This window comes from Gorilla gorilla, chromosome 7, assembly GCF_029281585.2.
Source record: "Gorilla gorilla gorilla isolate KB3781 chromosome 7, NHGRI_mGorGor1-v2.1_pri, whole genome shotgun sequence".
NCBI classification, from domain to species: domain Eukaryota; kingdom Metazoa; phylum Chordata; class Mammalia; order Primates; family Hominidae; genus Gorilla; species Gorilla gorilla.
Window position 1 is genome coordinate 72,908,322 of NC_073231.2, and position 26,415 is coordinate 72,934,736.

Genomic DNA, 26,415 nt, shown 5'->3' on the forward strand with positions numbered 1-26,415 from the left:
AGGAGTTTGAGACCAGCCCGGCCAACACGGTGAAACCCTGTTGCTACTAAAAATACAAAAATTAGCTGGGCGTGGTGGTGGACGCCTGTAATCCCAGCTACTTGGGAGGCTGAGACAGGAGAATCACTTGAACCCGGGAGTCAGAGGTCGCAGTGAGCCCAGATTTCACCACTGCGCTCTAGCCTGGGTGACAGAGTAAGACTCTGTCTCAAAAAAAAAAAAAAAAAAAAAAGGTATATAAATAAAATATTTTGAAAGTTGACAGTGGCTACCTTTGGGATGTAGGATTGTAGAGGGACGGTTTTCTATAAAGGGGTATGTCTATATTGTGTATGTGTGTGTGTGTATATATATATATCTAGCTATGTATACATGTATTAAAAAACTTATGTACTAAGAATAAAACAATATGATTCTTGGCCAGGCGCGGTGGCTCACGCCTGTAATCCGAGCACTTTGGGAGGCCGAGGTGGGTGGATCACAAGGTCAGGAGATCAAGACCATCCTGGCTAACACGGTGAAACCCTGTCTCTACTAAAGGTACAGAAAATTAGCCGGGCGTGGTGGCGGGCGCCTGTAGTCCCAGCTACTCGGGAGGCTGAGGCAGGAGAATGGCGTGGACCTGGAAGGCAGAGCTTGCAGTGAGCAGAGACCGCGCGCCACTGCACTCCAGCCTGGGCGACAGAGCGAGACTCCGTCTCAAAAAAAAAAACACCAGTATGATTCTTTTGTGGAAAAAAAAGTGATGCTTTAAGACCAGGTTAAACTTTCAAACTGAAAGTTAAGACCCTTTTATACTGATTAATTTTAAAAATTGCTTCATAGAGGCCAGTGAAGGTATTAGGGGAAAAAAATAGCTTCAAAGACTGGGAAGACTGTTTGGAAGAGTCTCTGTGTTGTTTAGTCTGAGCCCTGGGACATTTTGCATCATTTTTGAGGTGATATTAACTACAGTATGGACCTCTAATATCAAAGTACTTAATTGTTGAGCTGAATAACTGTGGGGAATAAAGATCTCCTGGATGGCTCAGTACTCCTATAAAAGCCCTGGCCTCTGAGGCAGAAATGTACAGGATATCAGTGTAGGGAGTGTTCACCTTAACTTCCACCACAAGCATTTTACTTTTTTTTTTTTTGACGGAATCTCACTGTGTCTGGAGTGCAGTGGCACGATCTCGGCTCACTGCAACCTCCACCTCCCAGTTCAAGCGATTTTCCTGCTTTAGCCTCCCAAGTAGCTGGGGTTACAGGCGACCACCACCACACCCGGCTAATTTTTGGATTTTTATTAGTGAAGAGGTTTCACTGTTTTGGCTGGAGTGGTCACAAACTCCTGATCTCAAGTGATCCGCCCTCCTCAGCCTCCCAAAGTGCTGGGATTACATCGTGCCTGGCCATTTTAATTTTTTTTAGACACGGTGTCCCTCTGTCACTCATGCTGGAGTGCAGTAGTTCAGTCATAGTTCCCTAAAGCCTCCACCTCCTGGGCCCAAGCCATCCACCCATCTCAGCTTCCTGAGTAGCTGGGACTACAGGCATGCACCACTGTGCCTAGCTAGTTAAAAAATAATTTTTTAAGAGACAAGGTCTTCCTATGTTGCCCAGGATGGTCTTGAACTGGCTTCAAAAGACCCTCCCGACTTGGCCTCTCAAAATGCTGGGATTATGGGCATGAACCACTGCGCCTGGCCAGCATTTTACTCTCATGTATAATGAGGGTTAGATCTGTAGCAGTTTGTCTAGCTAATTGCTCTGATTCCACTTCTCTTGTTGCTCCAAGATGGCCACATGGTCACACCTCCACCAGGCCACTAGGTTACACTTCCAAGCCTCCAGGAAGACAGGAGCTCTGCCTTCTTGGGTATGGATTTACTTGTCATAAGGGAGGAGCCCAGACCTGGAGACATCTTGGATTTTACAAAGCCAGGGAGCACGGGGCTACCTGGCCCCTGGAGAGGCTTTATTTATGTTCCAGAAGATTAGACCTAGGATCCTTTTCATCCCATCTCCATAGAGGTTTTCCTCCCTCCTTTTGGCAGCAGTGGGAGAGGCAGCTTCCTCTTTGTCCTGTATATAAACAGATTAAATCTGTTTTTCTATGTTCCTCCCCTGTGGTACAGGCTTTGAATTTGTGTATATAGGACATTGATTGGGTTTCATTTTGTCACCACAAGGGGAGACAGTTAGGCTGTGGGGAACCACAGGGTTGTTATTTGCTTTGTACAATAGTTGAATAGCGACTAGATTGTCTGTAATCCAGGATATCTTGTGTGCACGTTCAAGATCAAATGAATAAAGATGAGTATTACAAAGCCAACAATATGTATCCTAAATTGCCCTCCCAATCAGAGGAGCAATGAGCTTTCGTTGCATATTTTTCTTTGCTGGACTCTTCATCATGGAATTTAACTGGAAAAGGAAACTAATGGGGCTGGGGATGGTGGCTCATACCTGTAATCCCTGCACGTTGGGAGGCTGAGGCAGGAGGATCACTTGAGGCCAGGAGTTCAAGGCCAACCTAGGCAACATAGTGGAACCCTGTCTCTACAAAAAAAAATTTTAAGTTAACTGGGTGTGGTGGTACATGCCTGTAGTCCTAGCTATTCTGGAGGCTGAGGTGGGAGGGGACCACTTGAGCCTGAACTAAAAAAGGAAACTAATACAACCATGGTAGTAGTATTACTTAATTTTATACTGCAAATGGCATTTAAATGGAACCCTTTACAGCGTAACATTTCTTTAACATGAAGGGAATTAACTTTAATAATATTCTTTCTTCAGGTGACAAGGCAACTGTATGAGCCACTAGTTATGCAGCTGATTCACTGGTTCACTAACAACAAGAAATTTGAAAGTCAGGATACTGTCGCCTTACTAGAAGCTATATTGGTAAGTAATAGTTGATTCTTTTCCTCTTACTCCCATCGATTAGTTGTATTTGATGTTTGTTTATTTATTTATGTTTTCGAGACAGAGTCTTGCTCCGTCGCCCAGGCTGGAATGCAGTGGCATGATCTTGGCTCACTGCAACCTGCGCCTCCCAGGATCAAGCAATTCTCCTGTCTCAGCCTCCTGAATAGCTGGGACTACAGGTGCACACCACCATGCCTGCCTAATTTTTTGTATTTCAAGCAGAGACAGCGTTTCACTTTGTTGGCCAGGCTGGTCACTTTGGTTGGCTGACCTCAAGTGATCCGCCCACCTTGGCGGTGAGCCAGGCACAGTGGCTCACGCCTGTAATCCAACACTTTGGGAGGCCGAGGCATGCAGATTGCATGAGCCCAGGAGTTGGAAACCAACCAGGCCAACATGGAGAAACCCTGTCTCTACTAAAAATAGAAAAATTAGCTGGCGTGGTGTTACACACCTGTAGTGCCAGCTCGCCAGGTGGCTTAGGCATGAGAATTGCTTCAACCTGGGAGACAAAGGTTGCAGTGAGCTGAGATTGCGCTACTGCACTCCAGTCTGGGCGACAGAGTGAGACTCTGTCTCAAAAACAAAGAATAAGAAGAATTTCTGAGTATATCCAATTTTCTCCTATACTCAGATTCAATAACTAAAGGGCCCTGGAAACAGCAGTTCACCTTTTACACAGAACTCTCCTGACACGGAGAAGCAGCGTCTTAGAATTTGGTCGCCAGCTCACTGAGGGCAGAGGCAGTGAGGCCAGCTAAATTGTAGTTTTTTTTGATGCTTATTTTACTATAAATTTTGAACCTGTGCAAATAAGTTTATGTCTCCTGCACAGCCCTGGTTATGCTGCTGGCAGTGTACTCTGAGTGTGATCTTTCTTAGTCATGTTACGGGTAGGGGAGAGTGACTGAACATTCGTTAGGGTGGTGACATAATTAAACCTGTAGTTTAATTCCCTGCAGTGTCTACCAGTGAATCCTACCTATAATAAATACAGTTAAAGTTAATTTATGGCTTATTTACATTCAGATGTTTTCATTATAATGTTTCTGTTAAAAAGTTTTTATTTTAGTTGTTTTCTGTTTCTTTTCTCCCTTTTGATCCTTGAAGGTAGATTAAGTAAGAGCTTCAGAAAGAAATCTGATAAGTAAAACGAGATAGTTGAGGAAAGAAAAGGTAAAGAAGCAGCATGAACTCGGTAGCACAGCACTCAAGTGAAGGAGGGCCGTGGGTTTCCTGGTGAGAGCTGCTGTTCCCTGCATCACCACATGGCGCTGGTGACCTCTGCTCTGAAAAGCAGGAAGCACCCTCTCCTCCCATTACCATGGCTTGTGTTACCTTTTTGGATTCTAATTACCTCTGCAAGAAAGGATTTTATATGTAGCAGATAACTGGAAGTGTTAGGCAGAACTCTCTTAATTCATTGTTGAGTGTACGTTTTCAAGTTAAACTTTTCCTTTGTAGATCTGAGACAGCGTCATGACTAGAAGGCAACAAAGCATAAAGTAGAATACATCTCTGTGTGGTCATTGGTCAAATGTCCATAGCTGTTTTCGGCAGGGCCTTTATGGGGTCTGCTCTTCATGCCTCCATAGGATTTTCCTTTATGGAGCAGTACAGTTTCTTTGGAACTTCCAAGGGTCTTATTCTCTTTGACTTCAATATGCAAAGTGTCTCAAAAGCTGTTATGGGGTAAAATCAACAATCAGAATTCCTCTGGAATTCTTAGGATATAGCCATTTTCTTTTTTTTCAGGGAAGGGAAAGATTGTTTTGTTATAATTAAAGTTTTCTCTCCCCTCTTCATGGCTTTTCAGTTTATTAATTTGTTTAAAAGAAAATGTTTTCATTATATCAGAAGGAAATAGTTATTCAAGCCTAGATTCTGGATACACTATGGAGATTGGTTTTACTAATGTTTATTTTTTTCTTGACTAGTGCTATAAATTAATTTTTAACATACTTTAGTTATGCTCAGAGATAGACCAAGGGTATTCAGTTGTCAGTGGTTATAAAAATTAGTACAATCAAGGTCTCTTTGTTTTGTTTCAGGATGGAATTGTGGACCCTGTTGACAGTACTTTAAGAGATTTTTGTGGTCGGTGTATTCGAGAATTCCTTAAATGGTCCATTAAGCAAATAACACCACAGCAGCAGGAGAAGAGTCCAGTAAACACCAAATCGCTTTTCAAGCGACTTTATAGCCTTGCACTTCACCCCAATGCTTTCAAGAGGCTGGGAGCATCACTTGCCTTTAATAATATCTACAGGGAATTCAGGTTTGTAAGCTACACAACAGAGAAGAGAAACTTGTGGTTTTGAAAAGTGACTTGGAGTTTCACTCTGTGTATCTGTGTGTCATATTTCCTGCATTTAGTAAGTAATTATGTGCTGGATGCTGTGCTGTCTTCTGGAAATTAAAAAGTGAATTAAAATTCAGTTTGCACTCCAGAAGCTTGGAAACTGCTGAGAAATGCATGTAAACACTGTCTCAGCCATTTTGGAAATGCAACAAAAGACACATATACAGGGGCTTTGGGTGCACAGAGGAGGAGTAGCTGATCCAGGGTGAGCAGGTTTGCTGTGGCCTCTTGCTAGGGTTTATATTGGAGATGAGACTTGAAGGGTAAATGGAAGTCAGCCAAGGCATTTTAGATCAAAGTTAGTGGGTGGTGGGGGGGTAGAGATAAGAAATAGGAAGGTGTCTGAGGCGATAAAGTCCTTTGAGGTTTGGAGGCAGGTGTCGTGAGGCTGGCGAGGAGGGCTCTGCTTGCTGTAGTAAGGAGCGTAGGTCGCCGCTAGTGACAGAGGATCTGTGGAGTAGTGGGTGCAGGGAGAGATGCATTTAGATTTCCTCCTAAAATCCACTTGCTGGTAGCTGTGTAGAGAGTGGGTCTGAGTAGACTGAAGACTGGGACACCAGTGAACAGGCCATTTCAGAGGTCCAAGGTAAAAGACAAGTGGTCACTGACCTAAGGTAGTGGTGTTCATTCATTCATCCAGCATTCCTTATTAGGAATATTGTGTACCACATTTACCTGTGTAACCTCACATCCTGCACATGTACCCCTGAACTTAAAAGATGAAGAAAAAAAAAATGATGTGCCAGACCTGTGTCTATGTTGGAGGTATAACGATACAGCCCTTCGTGAGGGTTACATTTCAGAAGGACACATAGATAATAATCAGCCACATAGACAAATGAGCAGTTCTGCAGACGCAAGGGACAGAGGCACTTGTGTGGAAACAGAGCGTGTGCTGCCTCTTTGGTTCATGTAGCTTTCCTCTAGTCTGCTCTTGAGGAAGTATCTTTGAGAAGTGTTTTAGGTTGTTTCATGGTTTTTCTTTTTTATTTTTTTTTTGTTTTTGTTTTTGGAGACGGAGTCTTGCTCTGTCACCCAGGCTGGAGTGCAGTGGCGCGATCTTGGCTCACTGCAACCTCTGCTTCCCAGGTTCAAGTGATTTGCCTGCCTCAGTCTTCCAAGTAGGTGGGATTACAGGCGCCCGCCACTACGCATGGCTAATTTTTGTATTTTTAGTAGAGACGGGGTTTCACTGTGGTCTCGATCTCCTGACCCTCGTGATCCACCCGCCTCGGCCTCCCAAAGTGCTGGGATTACAGGCGTGAGCCACCGCACCCGGCCACAAAAAACAAATTTAATTAACGTGTGCCTTCTTTAATTCCATTCCTTCTTTTCTTTGTCCTTTCTGCTTTATTGTTTTCTTAGGTGAGGTTTCCTATTCTTTATTTTACAGGGAAGAAGAGTCTCTGGTGGAACAGTTTGTGTTTGAAGCCTTGGTGACATACATGGAGAGTCTGGCCTTAGCACATGCAGATGAGAAGTCCTTAGGTACGTTTTGCTTCAGTGTTCTGTGTGCGTTACAGGTCTGAAGAGTTTCCCCAATGAGGAGTTAAGGCTCATGTGATTCTCTTATAAGGTTTTTTTTTTTCCCAAGAGTTCTATAAATTAATAAATGTGAAGAGAAGAGAAGCCCCTTCAGTGCCTCAAATCCAGCTTGTTAATAATTTTTTCATGCCCTCATTCTCTTTGACTCACCATGTACTCCTGGTGGCCATTGAGGTTGACCCTGGTTGGTTGCAGATCCTGCCCAGGGCAGGGGCGACAACGAAGCCAGTCAGACACTATGATGCTATGATGACAGAACATGAAAATGTGCAGATATGGTGCTGAAGAAACTGGATGTAGTAACCACTGAGATGTGGTCAGTGCCTCTGCACTCACTCGTGATCATTTAGAAAGTAGAAAGTGGGTCTCATTACAGGACTGTGATAAAGTTGTTTCATCCATGATGAAGGAATATTATAAAGATATTAAGTCAGAAGTAGGCTAAAATAGCTAAGAGAGTAATAAATGATTACAATTAAATTCTATGCAAGAAGCTATTAGGAACTACATAGAGTTGTTGAGCTAGAAGACTTCTTAACTCCCCGTTGGTCCCAGCACATGATGTAGTTGGGGCACAGAGGCTGAGGCGTGTCATTGACTGAGACGGCCACACAGCTGTGGCAGGACTTTATCACTGATACGGGTCTTGACTTATTTTATTTTATTTGTTTATTTTTTGTGGTGGGGTTTTGCTCTTGTCACCCAGGCTGGAGTGCAGTGGCGCGATCTCGGCTCACTGCAGCCTCCGCCTCCTGGGTTCAAGCAATTCTCCTGCCTCAGCCTCCCGAGTAGCTGAGACTACAGGGACCTGCCACCATGCCCGGCTAATTTTTGTATTTTTAGTAGAGATGTTTCTCCATGTTAGCCTGGCTGGTCTATAACTCCTGACCTTACGTGATCCACCTGCCTCAGCCTCCCAAAATGCTGGGATTACAGGCATGAGCCCACTGCGCCCGGCAACTTTGTTTATTTTTTAAAAAGACAGACTGAGCTCTGTTATCCTTCATGTTGATAGTCTACTGTGGGCAAAAATGTGTAAAATTTAGTCCTCATTGTCAAATAGCTTAAATTTGCTTTGTTTATCTTGATTTCCCATATGGGTGAATTTTTTCAACGAGTGAAACTTTTTTTGTGATCACGGACATATTTAAAAAACATAGAAAACTTTTTCTTGGTGACACAGGTCAAAATAAGATGTATAAGGCTCCTTTCCTAAATAATTCCAGACTTCTGTGAGTGACTTCACCATCTTACCTCTGTTGTACTTCTCCAGAGGCTGTATTACCAAATGATACCATAGTTTATCCTGCATAGGAAGGGAGGTCAAGGGATTTACACCCCTTTAAAATAGCCACATTGAAGTCCACAGGCTCTGGCCTGGTATGTGGGTTTTGTAATACCTGCAAAGTCTCTTCCATCTCAGGTCCATTAGGAGAGGCTGTACTTTGGGTGGCCGAGGTGTTGGTGGTACAGTTTCTAGTTAGGTATGGCATTGCTCTGAGTGTGTGCGTGTGTTTGTGCGTGCACGCACCATGCTATCCTGCAGTCTTAAATATGGGTTTTGTGTTCATTTTTGAATATGCAGTGTGAATCATTTGTCTAATTTTATTATTCTTAGGGATGAAAACATATTAAATCTATAGTAAAATTACCTTTTCAGTTAAAAATTAGGCCAACACATTTATAATACAAATTTAATAATAATCAGCTATATATGCCTTCTTTGGAAATATGTCTCTGTACTTGAGAACAGGTACAATTCAACAGTGTTGTGATGCCATTGATCACCTATGCCGCATCATTGAAAAGAAGCATGTTTCTTTAAATAAAGCAAAGAAACGACGTTTGCCGCGGTAGGTGATCTTGCTTCCTTTTCTGTCTTTTCCCACAACATAAAACTAATTCACAGCTAATGAAGGACAACCTGGGATGGATCTGTGGAAGTATAAGGAATTACTTCCTAAACAAGGAATGTGTGGAAGTATGAAGAGTTCGTTTTCCAAAAACGTTAAAAAGCTTTGTGTTTGAAAATACTTGGTTTAAGGGATAAGGTATAAGGTATTTGATCTGGGTTGAGATAGTACATACAAATTGAAAATTAGTTTTGTAACAGACGTTTTATTTAATATGCACTAATTTTGAACATGTTTTGATGTGGATGATTTGACTAGAATATGCATGAACTATTATTCCGTAAATTTTGAAGTGTATGAACTGAATGTTCAAATAGTAACATTTTGACAGACATGGAATTATAAAATTAGGAAATGAAACTGCTTAGAGCCAACCAAGGCTGGGATGTTGGCCAGTGGTTTCCAGTTTTTGCCCTTATTCCATCCTAGTGGTGTTGCCTTCTCCAGTAGGGTGAGTGCCCTCCATAAGCCCCTCCAGATCTCTGCAGGGTATCTGGGGACATCTGTTATCCATGCTAGTGACCGCCACTCTGGAGAAGCACAGTCCCCTGTGGACTGGATTATTAATATTTTCTCAGTTGTTTTAAAAGTTGATTCTTCCAGATTCTACTATTAACTTACGATATCAGTTTAGTTCATTGGTTCTAACTTTAGCATACATTAGAATTGCCTGGAGATCTAGTTAAAACACAGATTGCTGGGCTGGCCCCACCCTCAATTTCTGTGTACGCCTGGGGTAGGGCCAGATAATTTGGATTTATAACAAGTGCACAGGTAATGTTGGAACAGCTGTCCAGGGACCACACTTTGAGAAGCACTGCTTTACAAGGTATATTGCAAAGGAAACATGAAAATACTTAGTGCTGTTCTTTTAAGGAGAACTTTTAAATTTTTCCCCACGTGAAAAAATGAACATGAGCAGCATTTAGGACCCATTTCACTTATGTTATTTTGATTGCATCTAATTATAATACATTAAAAATAAGTCGAATGCCTTTTAGTGAGATTTCTACATATATCTGTGTGATAAAGATGAGTTTATGATTTCTAGAGACTTGGTAGCTGAATGTTGCATGTTGGAGAGGGACTAATGACAGTATGCTGTCTCTGTGCAGAGGATTTCCACCTTCCGCGTCATTGTGTTTATCGGATCTGGTCAAGTGGCTTTTAGCTCATTGTGGGAGGCCCCAGACAGAATGTCGACACAAATCCATTGAACTCTTTTATAAATTCGTTCCTTTATTGCCAGGTATGGTAATCTGTATATCTTTAATTTCACCACGGTTTGCTTTATTATCCCATTTAAAAGAAGTAAAGAAGAATTGAGTAATTGGGTGATCATTGCAGTTAACATGGTATTCAGTTAAGATTCAGAATATTAACAGTTGATGAGGTAATGCAGTTCTGTTTCAGCATGTGATTAATAAGAAATTGCCAGCATCCTAAGTCTGAATGATCTCAAATCATATTAAAGGAAAGCAGTGAACCTGTGCTTTTCAGTAATTACTAAACCATTAAACTGCTTATGGACTGAAATAATGACAAGTTTCTCAGGAATAAATGTATTGCTCAGTTTTGTCCATTAAGTCCAAACCTAGGTTTGATAGCTTGGGAGTGGGGAAGCTGTGCTCAGGACAGATCAAGCCCTGCCTTCCCCGATTGTGGGCTGTCACAGCCCTGTGCCATGTGTGGAGAGCGCCTCAGGTGAGATGGGTGTGCTGGTTCCTTGGCAAAAGTTGGGGTGGAGTTTTTTTTGTTTTTTTTTTTTTTTTTTGAGACGGAGTCTCGCTCTTTTTCCCAGGCTGGACTGCAGTGGCGCTATCTCAGCTCACTGCAAGCTCCACCTCCTGGGTTCACGCCGTTCTCTTGCCTCATCCTCCCAAGTAGCTGGGACTACAGGCACCTGCCACCGCGTCCGGCTAATTTTTTGTATTTTTAGTAGAGACGGGGTTTCACCGTGTTAGCCAGGATGGTCTCGATCTGCTGACCTCGTGATCCACCCGCCTTGGCCTCCCAAAGTGCTGGGATTACAGGCGTCAGCCACTGCACCTGGCCTGGGGTGGAGTTCTGTCTGGGCTTTTTCTTCATGGAACAAGAGGAAAAAAGTTACATTATATATTTCCAGGCTTCTAAAACTAAAAAGGACTTTACATTTTGTTATACTATAGGATATATTATAATGTTATATACTACATATTATATGCGATAGAGTATGTATAAATACATACTCTAACTGAATTCGATTATTTTATATATGCTATATAAATAATAAAGTATAAATTTACTGTACTGTATCATTTTACATGTATAATAGAAATGTATATCTGTTTTAATTTAGATAATTGTTTAAAAAACATTAGCATTTAAAAAAAATTTTTTTCCCCCGAGACAGAGTCTTGCTCTGTCGCCTGGGCTAGAGTGCAATGGCACGATCTTGGCTCACTGCAGCCTCTGCGCCCTGGGTTCAAGCAGTTCTCCTGCCTCATCCTCCAGAGTAGCTGGGATTACAGGCATGTGCTACCAAGCCCGGCTAATTTTTGTATTTTTAGTAGAGACGGGGTTTCACCATGTTGGCCAGTCTGGTCTCAAACTCCTGACCTCGTAATCTGCCAGCCTCTGCCTCCCAAAGTGCTGGGATTGCAGGTGTGAGCTACCACGCCTGGCCTAGCATTTTCAGTTTGCTTAATGTGTTTAGCTAACAACTTTTTTTTTTATATGTTAAGTCATTCTCACAGCAACCTTGTGAAATTAGTCATTGAAGAGTGGACCAGTGGCTGAGGAAGAGCTGGAGGGCAGTGGGCAGCATTTTTCCTATATTTAGTAGAAACCGAGACCCTGATAGCATGTTGGTAGAGCTGCTTATGGGCAGACCACTATCTCACATTGAGTCTGTGACTCTGGTAGCACATAGGATTTCTTGTGACCTCAGCTGTACTGATCTCAGGCATTTCTAGCGCTATTCTCTTCTCAGTTGCCTATGATACGGACCTCATGTATTCTGAACTAAATAGAGTTCCACCTCTCAGCATTGTGTTTTGTTGGACAAAGGCTGCTAGGTAGTAGGTGAGCCTTGCCCTTCTTCCAACAGGTAATTTGTTTAACATTAAGGAACCTTCCTTGATTTATCTCTTCTGTGGCCTTGCAGGGTGTAGCCACCTTTCTCCTTTGGTATCTTTATCCCCCAGTGGGTATTTTTGTTTTCTTTTATTTTTTTCCTTTTCAGTTTTAGAGACAAAGTCTCACTATGTTGTCCAGGCTGGACACGAACTCCTAGGCTCATGTGATCCTCTTGCCTCAACCTCCTTAGTAGCTGGGACTGCAGGTGTGCAGCACCTGTTTGTTTTTAAGAGACAGGTTCTCACTCTGTTGCCCAGGCTAGGTAGGTTGCAGTGACATGATTACAGTTCACTGCAGCCATAAACTGAGCTTAAGTGATCCTCCTGCCCCAGCCTCATGAGTAGGTGGGAACACAGGCATGTGCTACCAGACCTGGTTCATTTTTAAGTTTTTTTGTAGAGATAGGGTCTTGGTATTAATATGTTGCCCAGGCTAGTCTTGAGTCCTGACCCCAAGCAGTCCTCCTGCCTTGGCTTCCCAAAGTGCTGGAATTACAGGTACGAGCCATTGCATCTAGCTTCCTTCAGTGGTTTTTAAGTGTCTGTGTCAGGTGTCTCTTTAGCTCACTGTGTAGCAGCAGTCCTGGGTACAGGAACACCCAGATCAGTAGGACTTGACGACAGGTGCAGGGTTGTCCCTCTGACATGTGTCCAAGAGAGACAGCTCCTGGCGGCTTCTGAATACTGAGACTCAGCGTGGTCCAGGCCCAGAAACAGACAGCAGGTCCTCGGTGGAGACCAAGGAAGAAGTAGGGCTGGGCAGGCTCCCCAACCCCAAGCGTGCTTGTCTGCGTCTTCAGCTTCTCTGTCTTCTTGTGATGTACCCTTGTCTGCTCTCTCTCGATCTGCCTTTTTGTGTCCTTTCTTTCTATCATTTTTCTTCTGTCACTCTTGATGTAGAATTTAAATATCTTACTATTTATTTTTTGCTCATTATTATACATTTCTTTGTCTCTTCTTAGTGAAAGTAACAGAACATTACAGAATATTCCTCCTCTTAATACACAAAATGTTCTCTCTTTTTTTTTTTTTATACCGAGTCTCACTCTGTAGCTGAGGATGTAATGCAGTGGCGTGATCTTGGCTCACTGCAACCTCCCCCTCGTTTAAGTGATTCTCCTGCCTCAGCCTCCTGAGTAGCTGAGACCACAGGCGCGCACCACCACGCCTGGCTGATTTTTGTATTTTTAGTAGAGATGGGGTTTCACCATGTTGGCCAGGCTGGTCATGAACTCTTGACCTCAAGTGATCCGCCCATCTCAGCCCCCCAAAGTGCTGGGATTACAGACCTGAGCCACCACCCCCGGCTGAATGTTCTGTTTTTAATACATCAGAGATACATGTTTTGAATTCTTCATTAGAGTCAGAATGATTTGACATTTTATTTTCAGTGCTACTGATTTCAGAGCATACAAAATGCAGTTTTATGTATTTATCTTTTTAATTTAGAAGAAGTTTAATATTTAAAAGAAAATTTCCTGGAAAAAACGGCTCATTCGATTCTCTTATTTAACAAACACTGCACTTACTGTGTGGTAGACGTTATTCTAAGCACATGTTCAAATATTAACTACTTTAATTCAGCTAATTTTTGTAACAGACCCAGAGGTAGATATTATTGTTCTCATTTGCAAATGCTGTTTTGTGACTTAAAGGAATAATAATTTTTAAATAAAAAGGCAGGGGAAAGAGTATTAGTATGCAGCTACTCCAAATAGTGTCCAACTATTTTTATAATGTTTGAGGAACCTGAAGAGAATGGCTGTGGTGGAAATACCTTCTTGGAAGTAATTACAGTGAAACAAGTTGAATGCATAGTAAAATGAAAGAAGATTGTCCCATAACATTTTGAAATTTTAGGTACAAAGATTAGATTAAAGAAATGTAGGTATATGTGTGCATTTTAATTTTGTTTCTTTTTAAAGGCAACAGATCCCCTAATTTGTGGCTGAAAGATGTTCTCAAGGAAGAAGGTGTCTCTTTTCTCATCAACACCTTTGAAGGGGGTGGCTGTGGCCAGCCCTCGGGCATCCTGGCCCAGCCCACGCTCTTGTACCTTCGGGGGCCATTCAGCCTGCAGGCCACGCTATGCTGGCTGGACCTGCTCCTGGCCGCGCTGGAGTGCTACAACACGTTCATTGGCGAGAGAACTGTAGGAGCGCTCCAGGTCCTAGGTAGGTCACCCTTGCCTTATTCTGGTGTGTGTCATGCTGCCAGAGTCACCCTGGGCAGTGGCTCTGCCAGATCAGAATCCCAGCGACATGATGGTAGGTGCTGTGCACCACCTTGCCCGTGCTTTCATGTCACTTCTCTGCAAGGGTTCCTTTCTTCACACTTCAAAGTTGACAAATACAGTGTTCTCATAGCTTTATATAATTGAAAAAGTTACACTTTCTGGTGTATTGTAAATGTTGACATTTTAAATACACGAAACTGTTAATATTACTTAAAAAAAAGTATTCCATGAACAATGAATACTGTAGCAGTTTTATGTACAGCATCATTGGCTTTAAAATATAGCTGCTTTATTGGAAATTTTGCAGAGTCCCTGAATTCATATTCTCATTTCCTACCCTTCAAATGATTTTATCCTAAAGTATTAAGTTTTTTTTGCTTAAGATTTTACTATATCCCTATCTACGTCTTTTTAATGAAAAGATGTACATATTTAAAGATTCCTTGGCTGGGCGCAGTGGCTCTCTCCTGTAATCCCAGCACTTTGGGAAGCCGAGGCAGGAGGATCACTTGAGCCCAGGAGGTTGAGACCAGCCTGGGCAACACGGCGAGATACTATCTGTACAAAAAATACTAAAGTTTGTCAGGCGTGGTGATGCACACCTGTGATCCCAGCTACTGGGGAGTCTGAGGTGGGAGGGTCGCTTGAGCCTGGAAGGTTGAGGCTACAGTGAGCCATGATTGTGCCACTGTACTCTAGCCTGGGCGATAGAGTGAGACCCTGTCTCAAAAAAAATTTTCTTCTGTGTTACTATTACATTTGTTATTAGTGCACATTACATTTTTTACTGCCACAACAACAAATATAATAAAAATTTTGGTAATTATTACACATAAAATGTAAAATTATGCGGTTGGAATTTTATTTTTTGTACGTATAGATTTTAGTATTAAAAAAACTTGTTCATGGCTGGACGCGGTGGCTCACACCTGTAATCCCAGCACTTTGGGAGGCCGAGGTGGGCACATCACCTGAGGTGAGGAGTTCGAAACCAGTCTGGCCAACATGGCGAAATCCCGTATCTACCAAAAATACAAAAATTAGTCAGGCATGGTGGCAGGTCCCTGTTAATCCCAGCTACTTGGGAGGCTGAGGCACAAGAATCGTTTGAACCCCGGAGGCGGAGGTTGCAGTGAGCTGAGATCGCACCAGAGCACTCCAGCCTGGGTGACACCGTCTCAGAAAATAAAACCAAAACAAAAGAAACTTGTTCACATAAATAAGTGCCATATTTGGTTTATTCTAAAATGTACATTTTCCCATATTTAACAGATCCATGGTTGCAGTGTGTCTTACAATCCAATATTCTATTGGATTCAAGGATATTTGGTTTTTGAGAATAATTAGTTTTTTTCTTTTTTGAAATGGAGTCTCCGTCGCCCAGGCTGGAGTGCAGTGGCGTGATCTTGGCTCACTGCAAGCTCATCCTCCCGGGATCATGCCATTCTCCCGCCTCAGCCTCTCTAGTAGCTGGGACTACAGGTGCCCGCCACCACGCCCAGCTAATTTTTTGTATTTTTAGTAGAGACGGGGTTTCACTGTGTTAGCCAGGATGGTCTCGATCTCCTGACCTCGTGATCCACCCGCCTTGGCCTCCCAAAGTGCTGGGATTACAGGTGTGAGCCACTGCGCCCGGCTGAGAATAATTCTTAATATAAGTTGTCTCAGTTCTTGGAATATATCAAAATTATTTTTAATGAGATCAGTTGACAGTGTGGATTGACTTTCCTTAAATTATGTTGGAAACAAAGAATTGGAAACCATGAGACTTACAAAAAGGCTTTCCTACTCAATTGTTGCCTTTACTCTTTCAACAGTGTACCAGTATTTTAAATTGTCCCTTGGCACTCTAAAGGGCTGTGCACCTTGGAGTAATAAACTACAGTTAGACTGGAGAGAGGTGAGGGTGGGTCTGTCTTTCATTAAGCAGGAGAGTCCTGATGAACAGCCTGAGATGGGAAAGGAGAACCAGCTCCAGGGTGTTTTCAGACAAACGAGTTTTGTGACAAAGCCTGTTTGAGGATTGATCTGAAAGTTGATTCCATAAGATGACTGGTGCCTGTCCACACCTGCTTGAAGACTGCTCCATAATTTGTCTCTGTCCTTTGAAGGACAGGATTTTTTATTTTTTCATTATTAATAACATTCATTATTGATAACAGTGCTAAAAAGAACATTCTTACAACCACATCTCTGCAATTCTGCAGTCATTTCATTAGGTTAAAATTTCAGTGCTGGATCAAAGCATAATGAGTTTTTAAACATTTGGTAGAAATTGGCATGCATATTTTTAGAAACTTGGTACGAATTGCCAAATTGCCCTTTAAAATGAGCATATTAATTTATCTTCTCACATGTAATGTTTGGGAATAAAGACCCGACCTTCCATCAATGTGTCCTTTTGATATGAGAAAAAATAAATGCCACTTTATTCAGCTATTATTAAGCTGTTTGTTTCTTTTGAAAAATTTTGAATTTTTGCTGAATGTATATCATGCCTATACTTAGAGAAGCAATTTTATGTTAATCTTAGTGGAGTTGAAAGGAAGCATATATTAATACTTTAATATAATTGCTTCTAGGTACTGAAGCCCAGTCTTCACTTTTGAAAGCAGTGGCTTTCTTTTTAGAAAGCATTGCCATGCATGACATTATAGCAGCAGAAAAGTGCTTTGGCACTGGGGCAGCAGGTAACAGAACAAGCCCACAAGAGGGAGAAAGGTACAACTACAGCAAATGCACCGTTGTGGTCCGGATTATGGAGTTTACCACGACTCTGCTAAACACCTCCCCAGAAGGATGGAAGGTAGGCTGCTCTGTTAATTTGAGGTCAGTTTTTGGTACTGGAAAACTACTTCAAAGGTTTCTGTTAGAAGGGGTTTTGGCTTTTAATAAAAATTTATCATTATTATTATTATTATATTTCATCCTCTCAACCCAGCTTTTCCTGACTTCGGGAAGAACCAGGAAGAGAAGGCTAGGTTTTGGCTTTTCTAAAACTTTGCATTGTCAGAAGAGTTATATGTCAAAATCAATTTGTCAGTTTATTTTAGTTGACAAAAACTGTATTTATGGTATACAGCATGATGTTTTGATATGCTCTGCCTTGTGGTATGGCTAAATCAAGCTAATTAACGTATCTGTTACCTCATATATGTAACATTTTTTGTGATGGGAACTTTTCAATCTATTTTCTTAGCAATTTGCAAAATTACAATGCATCGTTATTAACTGCAGTCATCATGATGAATGATCTATTGAAAATCAAGAAACTGCATGTCCTTCAGAGTTTCACTGTGTGAATAAAATACAAAATAGTTTTTTCTAATTGTTTTATTGGATGCTGTATTTTATGCTATGATCAAACATCTACCTTAGGAAACACACACTCGCAAATATTTATAGATGTATCCATGAGGCTTATTGTGTAAACAAACTCCAGTCAGTTCATTCAGGGAATCTCTGCCAGGTGCCTGTGGCACGCCAGGCCCTGGGATGCAGCAGTGTCCTGAGTCAGGGGCGGGGAAACCCTGTCCATGGACACAACTTCACCTGCTGCCTGCTCCGTAGATAAAGCTACATAGGAGCATGGCTGTGCGCCTCTGTCCACCTGTTGTCTGTGCTGCTTTCTTATCAGACGCGTAAGGAGTTGCAGCAGAGACCGTCTAGCCCACAAACCTCAAGTGTTTACTGTGCCCCCGTTTTACAGAGAAACTCTGCCCACCTCTCCCTTAGTCAGGCAGAAGTTCCCAACCTCATGGGCCCTGCACTTTGGTGAAAATAGAAATGCTGGCTGACGAAGTGTTTTTATCAAACAATCTGTTATAGCTCCTGAAGAAGGACTTGTGTAATACACACCTGATGAGAGTCCTGGTGCAGACGCTGTGTGAGCCCGCAAGCATAGGTTTCAACATCGGAGACGTCCAGGTTATGGCTCATCTTCCTGATGTTTGTGTGAATCTGATGAAAGCTCTAAAGATGTCCCCATACAAAGATATCCTAGAGACCCATCTGAGAGAGAAAATAACAGCACAGAGGTGGGTACTTGGGTCACAATCGGGGACATGTTGTCCTGGAATTTCAGGCCCTAGTATGTTGCCGTGCTCCTGCAGCTGCTCCTGCTTCCCCAGGGAAGGCTTATATCAGTGGGATGTTTGCTGCCAGTGACCTCAATAGTTGTTTAGAAATCACATTTAATCAGTGCCTTCCCTGTACCAAACTTAAGCAAACTTCAGACATGGTTAGCGCCATGTTTGATCTCCATGCTGGCTTAGTGCATGTGGATCCTGTTAGATGTTGCCTCTGTTTGCTTCATAACAGTGCAAACATTTTTTTCAGTGTATCTTGATAATTTAACGAGATCAGAGCTCGCCTAATTTACTGTTTTGTCACATGGCCAGCATTGAGGAGCTTTGTGCCGTCAACTTGTATGGCCCTGATGCGCAAGTGGACAGGAGCAGGCTGGCTGCTGTTGTGTCTGCCTGTAAACAGCTTCACAGAGCTGGGCTTCTGCATAGTATATTACCGTCTCAGGTAACTATAACTTATTGTTTTTACATTTATTTTAGCTTTAGTATGATAATTAGTGTATTTATTTACATTATTTCTTAAAAGTCCTTTATGTATTGAGCATGCTGAAATGGGAATTATAGAAATACTTGCTCTAGACATGTAGATATTATGTGTCTGTATATCTATGATATATCAATATAAATATGAAAGCAAATGTAAAAATTTATAAATATAAAATGAAAGTAAAATAAAGGACATTTAGGTATTTACAGAGCAGCTTTCTGAAAAACTTTAGGAACTGCTGTTGTGCCTTTGTGGCAAGACAACACAAATGAAGAATCTAGCATAGAAAGCAAGGTTGAGCCAGATACAGTGGCTCATACTTGTAATCCCAGCACTTTGGGAGGCTCAGATAGGAGGATTGCTTGAGGCCAGAAGTTTGAGACCGACCCAGGCAACATGGCAGGAATTCATCTCTACAAACAATTAAAAAACAACAACAACAAAAAAAAAACATTGTCCAGGAGTGGGTGCCGCGAACCCGTAGTCCCAGCTACTCAGGAGGCTGAGGTGGGAGGATTGCTTGAGCTTGGAAGCTTGAGACTGCAGTGAGCCACGATTGTGTCACTGCACTCCAGCCTGGGCGACAGAGCAAGACCCTGTCTCACAATAGCAAGAACAACAAAAGCAAAGTTGAATTAAAATTTTTCTGAATATTGGAAGGTAATTGTCAGTGCTATCTGAAGTGGGTTTTTTATTTAATGAGAGGAGTGAAGTTTTTTTCTAAGAAATATCTTTTTGCTAGGCATTTCAGTGTTGGCTTCCTTTTAGTCCACAGATTTGCATCATTCTGTTGGCACAGAACTTCTTTCCCTGGTTTATAAAGGCATTGCCCCTGGAGATGAGAGACAGTGTCTGCCTTCTCTAGACCTCAGTTGTAAGCAGCTGGCCAGCGGACTTCTGGAGTTAGCCTTTGCTTTTGGAGGACTGGTAGGAAAAAAGCCTCTGCATGCTGCACTCCCCTAATAATAGAAATACATATGTCACTTGCAGGTGTCTCTAGAAACTGTGGAATTTGGGTAGTAAGGTTTTAGCTGGACAAGTATTGTATGATTTGCATAAGCCAACTTTCTAAAAGATTATTTTCTCAATAGTTTAAAAAAAAAAAAACAGAATAGAGCAACATTCTTTTTAAATAGAGGTTTTGTCTATCCCACTTTGTTTCCAAAAGGAATTAGCTAGAGAACGTTTTGTGACTATGAAGCTGAGTCATGTTGACATGTGGCCTCTTCTCCTCTCCTTGGTGGTCCTTCACATGGATGATTGGGAGGGCCTCTGAAGGATACTCCCAGAGGAACCAGAGTCTCCAAAAAAATCTTCTCGTGGCTCTTTGAACCATGCAGGGCTGGCCTTAAATAGTCCCTGCTGTAGCTGAAATCTGCAGCCAGCCCTCTCTGTTCACTCCATCCCAACTTTCTTTCTTTTGTAGCAGAAACCCCTTTTTCACCCCTTTGTCCAATTAATGTAAACAATTACATATTTAAATTGTCTAAAAATACTCACCCTTAATAGACTATTCTCAAAGCAGCAACACTAGGGTAGGCAGATGGCTTGAGCCCAGGAGTTTGAGACCATCCTGGATAACATAGCGAGACCCTGTTTCTACAAAAAAATTTTAAAAATTAGCCAGGTGTGGTGGCACATGCTTGTAGTCCCAGCTACTCAGGAGGCTGAGGTGGGAAGATCGCTTGAGCCCAGGAAGTCAAGGCTGTAGTGAGTCATGATCATGCCACTGCACTCCAGCCTGGGCAACAGAGTGACACCCTGTCTTTAAAAAAACAACAAGGCCGGGCAGGGTGGCTTATTTATTGCCTGTAATCCTAGCACTTTGAGAGGCCAAGGTGGGTGAATTGCTTGAGGTCAGGAGTTCGAGACCAGCCTGAACTACATGGTGAAATGCTGTCTCTACTAAAAATACAAAAATTAGCCAGGTGTGGTAGAACGCACTTGTAATTCCAGATACTCGGGGGTGCTGAGGCCGGAGAATTGCTTGAACCTAGGAGGTGGAGGTTTGCAGTGAGCCGAGATCGCGCCACTGTACTCCAGCCTGGGCAACAGAGCGAGACCCTGTCTCAAAAAATAAAACACAACAACAAGACTTTTGGACATTTGGAAGAAATATGGGTCAAGGAAGATTTCTTTCCCAAAATGAAACCTGGAAAATGGAGGCTAGTTGAAATATATACAATTTCAGCTTGAATCCAGGCTTCACATATCAGGCTCTTTTTAGACCTGTGTCATTTTCCAATTTCAAAGTTATCAGTTGCCCAAGGGTCTTTCTGTGCCATGCAAAGATGTGCCTCAGTTATGGTACTTCTCCTTTCTTTTTCCCAGTGTGAGCGCCTTGTGAGTCTTCTCCTGAACCCAGCGGTGCTGTCCACAGCGTCTTTGGGCAGCTCACAGGGCAGCGTCATCCGCTTCTCCCATGGGGAGTATTTCTATAGCTTGTTCTCAGAAACGATCAACACGGAATTATTGAAAAATCTGGATCTTGCTGTATTGGAGCTCATGCAGTCATCAGTGGATAATCCCAAAATGGTAACAAAATTTCCCTTTAAATAAACTGGTTTTTTTTTTGTTGTTTTTTTTTTGTTTTTTTTTTTTTTTGTTTGAGACAGAGTCTTGCACTGTCGCCCAGGCTGGAGTGCAGTGGCACGATCTCTGCTGACTGCAACCTCTGCATGCCAGATTGAAGCGATTCTCCTGCCTCAGCCTCCCGAGTAGCTGGGATTACAGGCACCCGCCACCACACCTAGCTAATTTTTTGTATTTTTAGTAGAGACGGAGTTTCACTATGTTGGCCAGGCTGGTCTTGAACTCCTGACCTCGTGATCCGCCCACTTTGGCCTCCCGAAGTGCTGGGATTACAGGCGTGAGCCACTGCACCCGGTCAATATTTTCTTATATAATCCTTATAAAAGGGTTGCCATATTCCTGAAATATTTCATTAAAGTATGACAAGACTTTTTCCTATAAGGTTGAAAGCTCTTGCTTTTAACAAACTCAGAAAAACCCAAAACATACCCCTTATCAATAGTTAATGAATGTTGGGCCAGGCATGGTGGCTCATGCCTGTAATCCCAGCACTTTGGGAGGTGAAGGTGAGCGGATCACCAGAGGTCAGGAATTCGAGCCCAGCCTGGCGAACATGGCAAAACCTTGTCTCTACTAAAAATACAAAAAATTAGCCAGGCATGGTGGTGTGCGCCTGTAATCCCAGCTACTCAGGAGGCTGAGGCAGGAGAATTGCTTGAACCTGAGAGGCAGAGGTTGCAGTGAGCTGAGATCATGCCCACTGTACCGCAGCCTGAGTAATGAAGCGAGACTCTGTCTCAAAAAAGTAAGAAATAGCTAATGAGTGTTATTGGATGTTAAAACATTGATTGTTTTTTCTATTCCCTTATGCTTTGCAAATTTCTAAGCCTAAATATTATAAGGCACAGCTATGCAGGATATTGACATTTGCCAAGATGTGGCTTTGGAGCTTACAAACCCGTCCTGGGGCCCAGAGCTGGCTTTGCATTCATACCAGCTGCAGGCAGGTCTCTGCACCCCGGTAGACCTCTCTGTTCTCAGAGTTCTCTCGTGGCCTCGATGCTGAGTTATCATTTCTGGCATGTTCCTGCTGTGTCCCCCTTTCTCCCTCACATTGACTCTCTGGAGATCAGTATTTAATATATAGTTGACTTTCGTTTGCTAAACCTCTGGGATTTTGAAATTTAACTTGTTCTGTGGACAGAAACTGTTAACTGTTGATACGACCATTTTAAGGGAGAGTACATGATTTCCTAAGTTGAGCTTTTATTGCAAACAGTGCTTGTCTGTTGTAGGGGAATCTTTTGTGGTAGATTGCAGTAGGAATTTGTATTCTTTAAAATTAGAAATAAAATGGTAGTAGATGACACTCAGATTTAACATTCTGATTTCGTAAACTATGACCTCTGATGGAAATGATAGAAAAAACATACGCCTTTGACCCCTATTCCTTCCCTAAATTCCTCTAAAGTAACAGAATGAGATTTTTAAAACACCTCTACAATCTCAAAGGACACAGAGAAAAGGACTTCCAAGAGCGACAAGAGTTGTAAATCAAAAGGACAGGTGTGGCAGACTGCATGCAGAGTTTGAGATAGCTGCGAGGTGATGCAGCCTTCGGAAGTTGGGGTCCACACGTGCTGAGCCCCAGCAGGGCAGACATGGGAGCAGGGGTGAGCAGAGGCTGAGAAGAGAGGGTTGGGCAAAGGCCAGCTCTCCCCTGCAGGGCAGCCTCCTGTCTCTGCTGCTGGGGGTCTGATCCTCCCCACTTGAGGAGAAGGCAGGAGGCAGTGACTCCCTGGAGAGGATAGAGACCTCCAGACTGGGGGGCTCTGGCATGGCTGAATATGTGGATACCATCAGGAAAAGAGGAAAGTTAAGTACTAACCTACCTAAATTCTAGACTTTCAGGCTGTCTGCCCTTTCCCTCTGAATACTTTCAGTTCAGCGTCTGCCCTTGGCAGGGCACCAGAATATCCTGACAAGCCCTAAGAGAAAATAAAGATGCAGGCATCATAGCCAGCTGGGTCAGCGACAGTGATCCTCCCCACCAGCGAGCCCTGCACGCTGCACAGCGCTTCCAGGCGGGTGATACCTGTGAGCCGGCAGCCCAGGGGCCCAGGCACCTGAGGAAAGGGACGCCAGAGGGCGTAGCAGGACACAGGCAACTGTGGCAAGGCCTGTTCAGTGAGATGGAAATGTAAGGTGGAGAAAAACTGAAAGATGAGAGACAAAACTGTGAAATAAGAATTGCTATGGAGAATGAACATCAGAGAACAAAAAAGGTCTCTTGGGAATTAAGCATAGGCATCAGAAATTAAAAATGAAATGAGTTTGGAAGGTAAACTTGAGTAACTCTCACAGAGAGTAGAGTGAAAGACAAAACAGAAAACACGAGAGAAAAGAGGAGGAGACTAGGGATTCATGCATGAGGTTGAGCAGCAGGGCCTTGGCTCCGGAGGGCAGGGGTCAGGAGTGACATTTGCTGAGGACACAGCTCCAGAGGAGCCCAGAAGCAAAGGCTTTGAGTTTCCAGGTAGAAGAGGGCCATGGAGTGTCCAGCATGGTGCACAGAAACAGCTCCACGTGGAGCACATTTCTTGAGAATTCAGAACCGTGGGGTTTCACTACAATAAAAGATTCTCAGGTTTCCACTGGAGAAAAAGCAGTTATGTGTGAAAGGATCTAGAAATTGAATGACATATGTCTTCTCAGCGGCAGTGTGGACATTGCAAGACTTGAACCAGATTTCTTCCATAGTTCATAAGAGAAATCTTCAGCCTAGAGTTCTGAATCCAGCTGGATTATCCATTATGTGACAGTGGAATACAGATGTTTTAGACATGCCAGATCCCCAAGAGGTCCCTGTGCACTCTCATCACGATGCTGCTGGGTAGAGAGTGATCAGGCAGTGAGCCAAGACAGGGGAAGGTGCTGGATACAGTATGTTGGCCCCGCACAGAGGCGTGGATGGCCCAGCACCAGGTCCAGCACCAGCATTGCAGATCAAGAGCTGAGTTGCCACAGAAATGGGGCAGATAGACCTGATAGGCTTAGAGGACTTGCAGCAATTTCATAACTTGGGAGAGTTTGATGACGAATTAATGACAGACACATTGAAAAGAGCAATGAAAGCAAACAAGGTTAGCTTCAGAGAGTACAAAATGTGCAAAAAGGGAAAAGCATTGTTTCTACTTGGAACATCTGTGAAAAATGTTTGCATAGTCAGAATGACAAGAATAGTGAATGTTAATCTGACCAAAATTAGCCTGTCACTCTGTTGCAGGAGTGGTGGTGAGACAGGAAATGTGGGTGTGCATGTATGATGGTAGTTGAACAAGAAGTGTGTGTTTGCATGTGTGCATGTTTGCTTGAGTGTGTACACCTGTGTGTGCTAGTGTGTGCCTGTATGGTGGTGGTGGGACCGGAAGTATGTGCTTGGGTGCATGTTTGCTTATGTGTGTACATCTATGTGCTTGTGCATGCATGTACAGTGGTGGTGGGACAGGAAGTGTGCATATGTGCATATTTGTGTGCTTGTGTGTGTACACCTGTGTGTGCTTGTGCATGTATGTACAGTGGTGGTGGTGGTGACAGAAGATAGCTGACTCCTTTTTCCTAGACTGCACAGACTAGGAAAGCCAGGAGAAGCTGGATGAGCCTGATGACATAGCTAAGGCCACCCTGTACTTTCTGTGGAAAAACTATGGTTAAAGTGTACCTCAAATCAAACTCGAGGAGTTTTGAAGTAGATAAACATCTATTATAGAAATAGCTTATTTATTTTCCAAGAATAGCTTTGAAATAAAGGTAAATTTTGTTTTCTGTCATTCTCAAAATTAAGAATTTTTCTTCACTCACAACGAAATTGTCTCAGGTGAGTGCCGTTTTGAACGGCATGTTAGACCAGAGCTTCAGGGAGCGAGCAAGCCAGAAACACCAAGGACTGAAACTTGCGACTACAATTCTGCAACACTGGAAGAAGTGTGATTCATGGTGGGCCAAAGATTCCCCTCTCGAAACTAAAATGGCAGTGCTGGCCTTACTGGCAAAAATTTTACAGGTATTTTGATATTCCTTTAGAAAGCAGTCATGTTTATTCTTCTGAACTCTGTAACTTGTGTCTTTAAAATTTGGTGGAGGTTGCTCCAAAAGCTCATTGGTTTGACAAATAAGAAAATATTTTGACAGGATGGTTGCTTATATTTACCTTTTTAAACTTTTTCCATTATTTATTAGACTTAATATTTCTTATGCTATATCTTTTTAAAGTACCTTTGCATATATTGTCCTAACAGATAGTATTACAGTGTTTTACAATAAGATTGTGAAAATATTATTGAAGCCCAAAATTAAATTTACAGTTCATTTCTGGAATTTAAACATTTGAGCAATGGGCTAAAGGAAATAGAGATGTAATATACAAATGTGTCCTGTTTTTCTTTTCCTTCCTTTAGATTGATTCATCTGTATCTTTTAATACAAGTCATGGTTCATTCCCTGAAGTCTTTACAACATATATTAGTCTACTTGCTGACACAAAGCTGGATCTACATTTAAAGGTAAACAGTGAAATATTTATTTTTTTGGATTACATTCTCTTCTGTTTTCGTATTTTTTATTTGTGATGTTTTTTATTTTTTATTATGGAAAATTTCAAACGTGTTCAAATGTAGGGAGACTGGCACAGTAATCCCCCATACTTATTAGCCAGTCTCGATAACCATCCTGTGTGGGTGTGTTTGTTTCACCTGTGTGGTCAACCCACCCGTCAGCAGGCAAGGAAGGCCAAGCAGGCTGGGCGTGTTATCTGACCTGTATCTGCTTCAGTTCAGTGTGCCTCTCCAAGACATAAGAACATTTCTTGCTTGCTTGCTTGCTTGCTTTTTTTTTTTTTTTTTTTAGACAGTCTCGCTCTGTCGCCCAGGCTGAAGTACAGTGGCGCAATCATGGCTCACTGCAACCTCCGCCTCTTGGGTTCAAGTGATTCTTGTGCCTCAGCCTCCCGAGTAGCTGGAATCACAGGTGTGCGCCACCAGGCCTGGCTAATGTTTTTATTTTTAGTATATTTCACCATAGTGGCCAGGCTGGTCTCAAACTCCTGACTTCAAGTGATCTGCCTGCCTCGGCCTCCCAAAGTGCTGGGGTTACAGGTGTGAGCCACCACACCTGGCCTAGAACATTTCTTTTAAAGTATAAGATTATCATATTTGGATGAATTAA

At 42.6% G+C, this 26,415-nt stretch overlaps 1 protein-coding gene across 4 annotated transcripts in view; it reads left to right on the top strand.

The window, feature by feature from the left end:
• PRKDC (protein kinase, DNA-activated, catalytic subunit) overlaps positions 1-26,415 on the top strand; it is a 190,783-nt gene that overhangs the window by 52,049 nt on the left and 112,319 nt on the right. For all 4 annotated transcript variants that reach the window (XM_055349529.2, XM_055349531.2, XM_055349530.2 and 1 more), the window contains exons 26-38: positions 2,782-2,889; positions 4,965-5,191; positions 6,669-6,763; positions 8,574-8,673; positions 9,849-9,982; positions 13,775-14,023; positions 16,668-16,891; positions 17,914-18,122; positions 18,486-18,618; positions 19,429-19,587; positions 20,992-21,195; positions 25,070-25,255; positions 25,650-25,754. In XM_055349529.2, the coding sequence (XP_055205504.2) occupies positions 2,782-2,889; positions 4,965-5,191; positions 6,669-6,763; positions 8,574-8,673; positions 9,849-9,982; positions 13,775-14,023; positions 16,668-16,891; positions 17,914-18,122; positions 18,486-18,618; positions 19,429-19,587; positions 20,992-21,195; positions 25,070-25,255; positions 25,650-25,754 (2,133 nt within the window). The remainder of the gene's footprint in view (positions 1-2,781; positions 2,890-4,964; positions 5,192-6,668; positions 6,764-8,573; positions 8,674-9,848; positions 9,983-13,774; positions 14,024-16,667; positions 16,892-17,913; positions 18,123-18,485; positions 18,619-19,428; positions 19,588-20,991; positions 21,196-25,069; positions 25,256-25,649; positions 25,755-26,415) is intronic.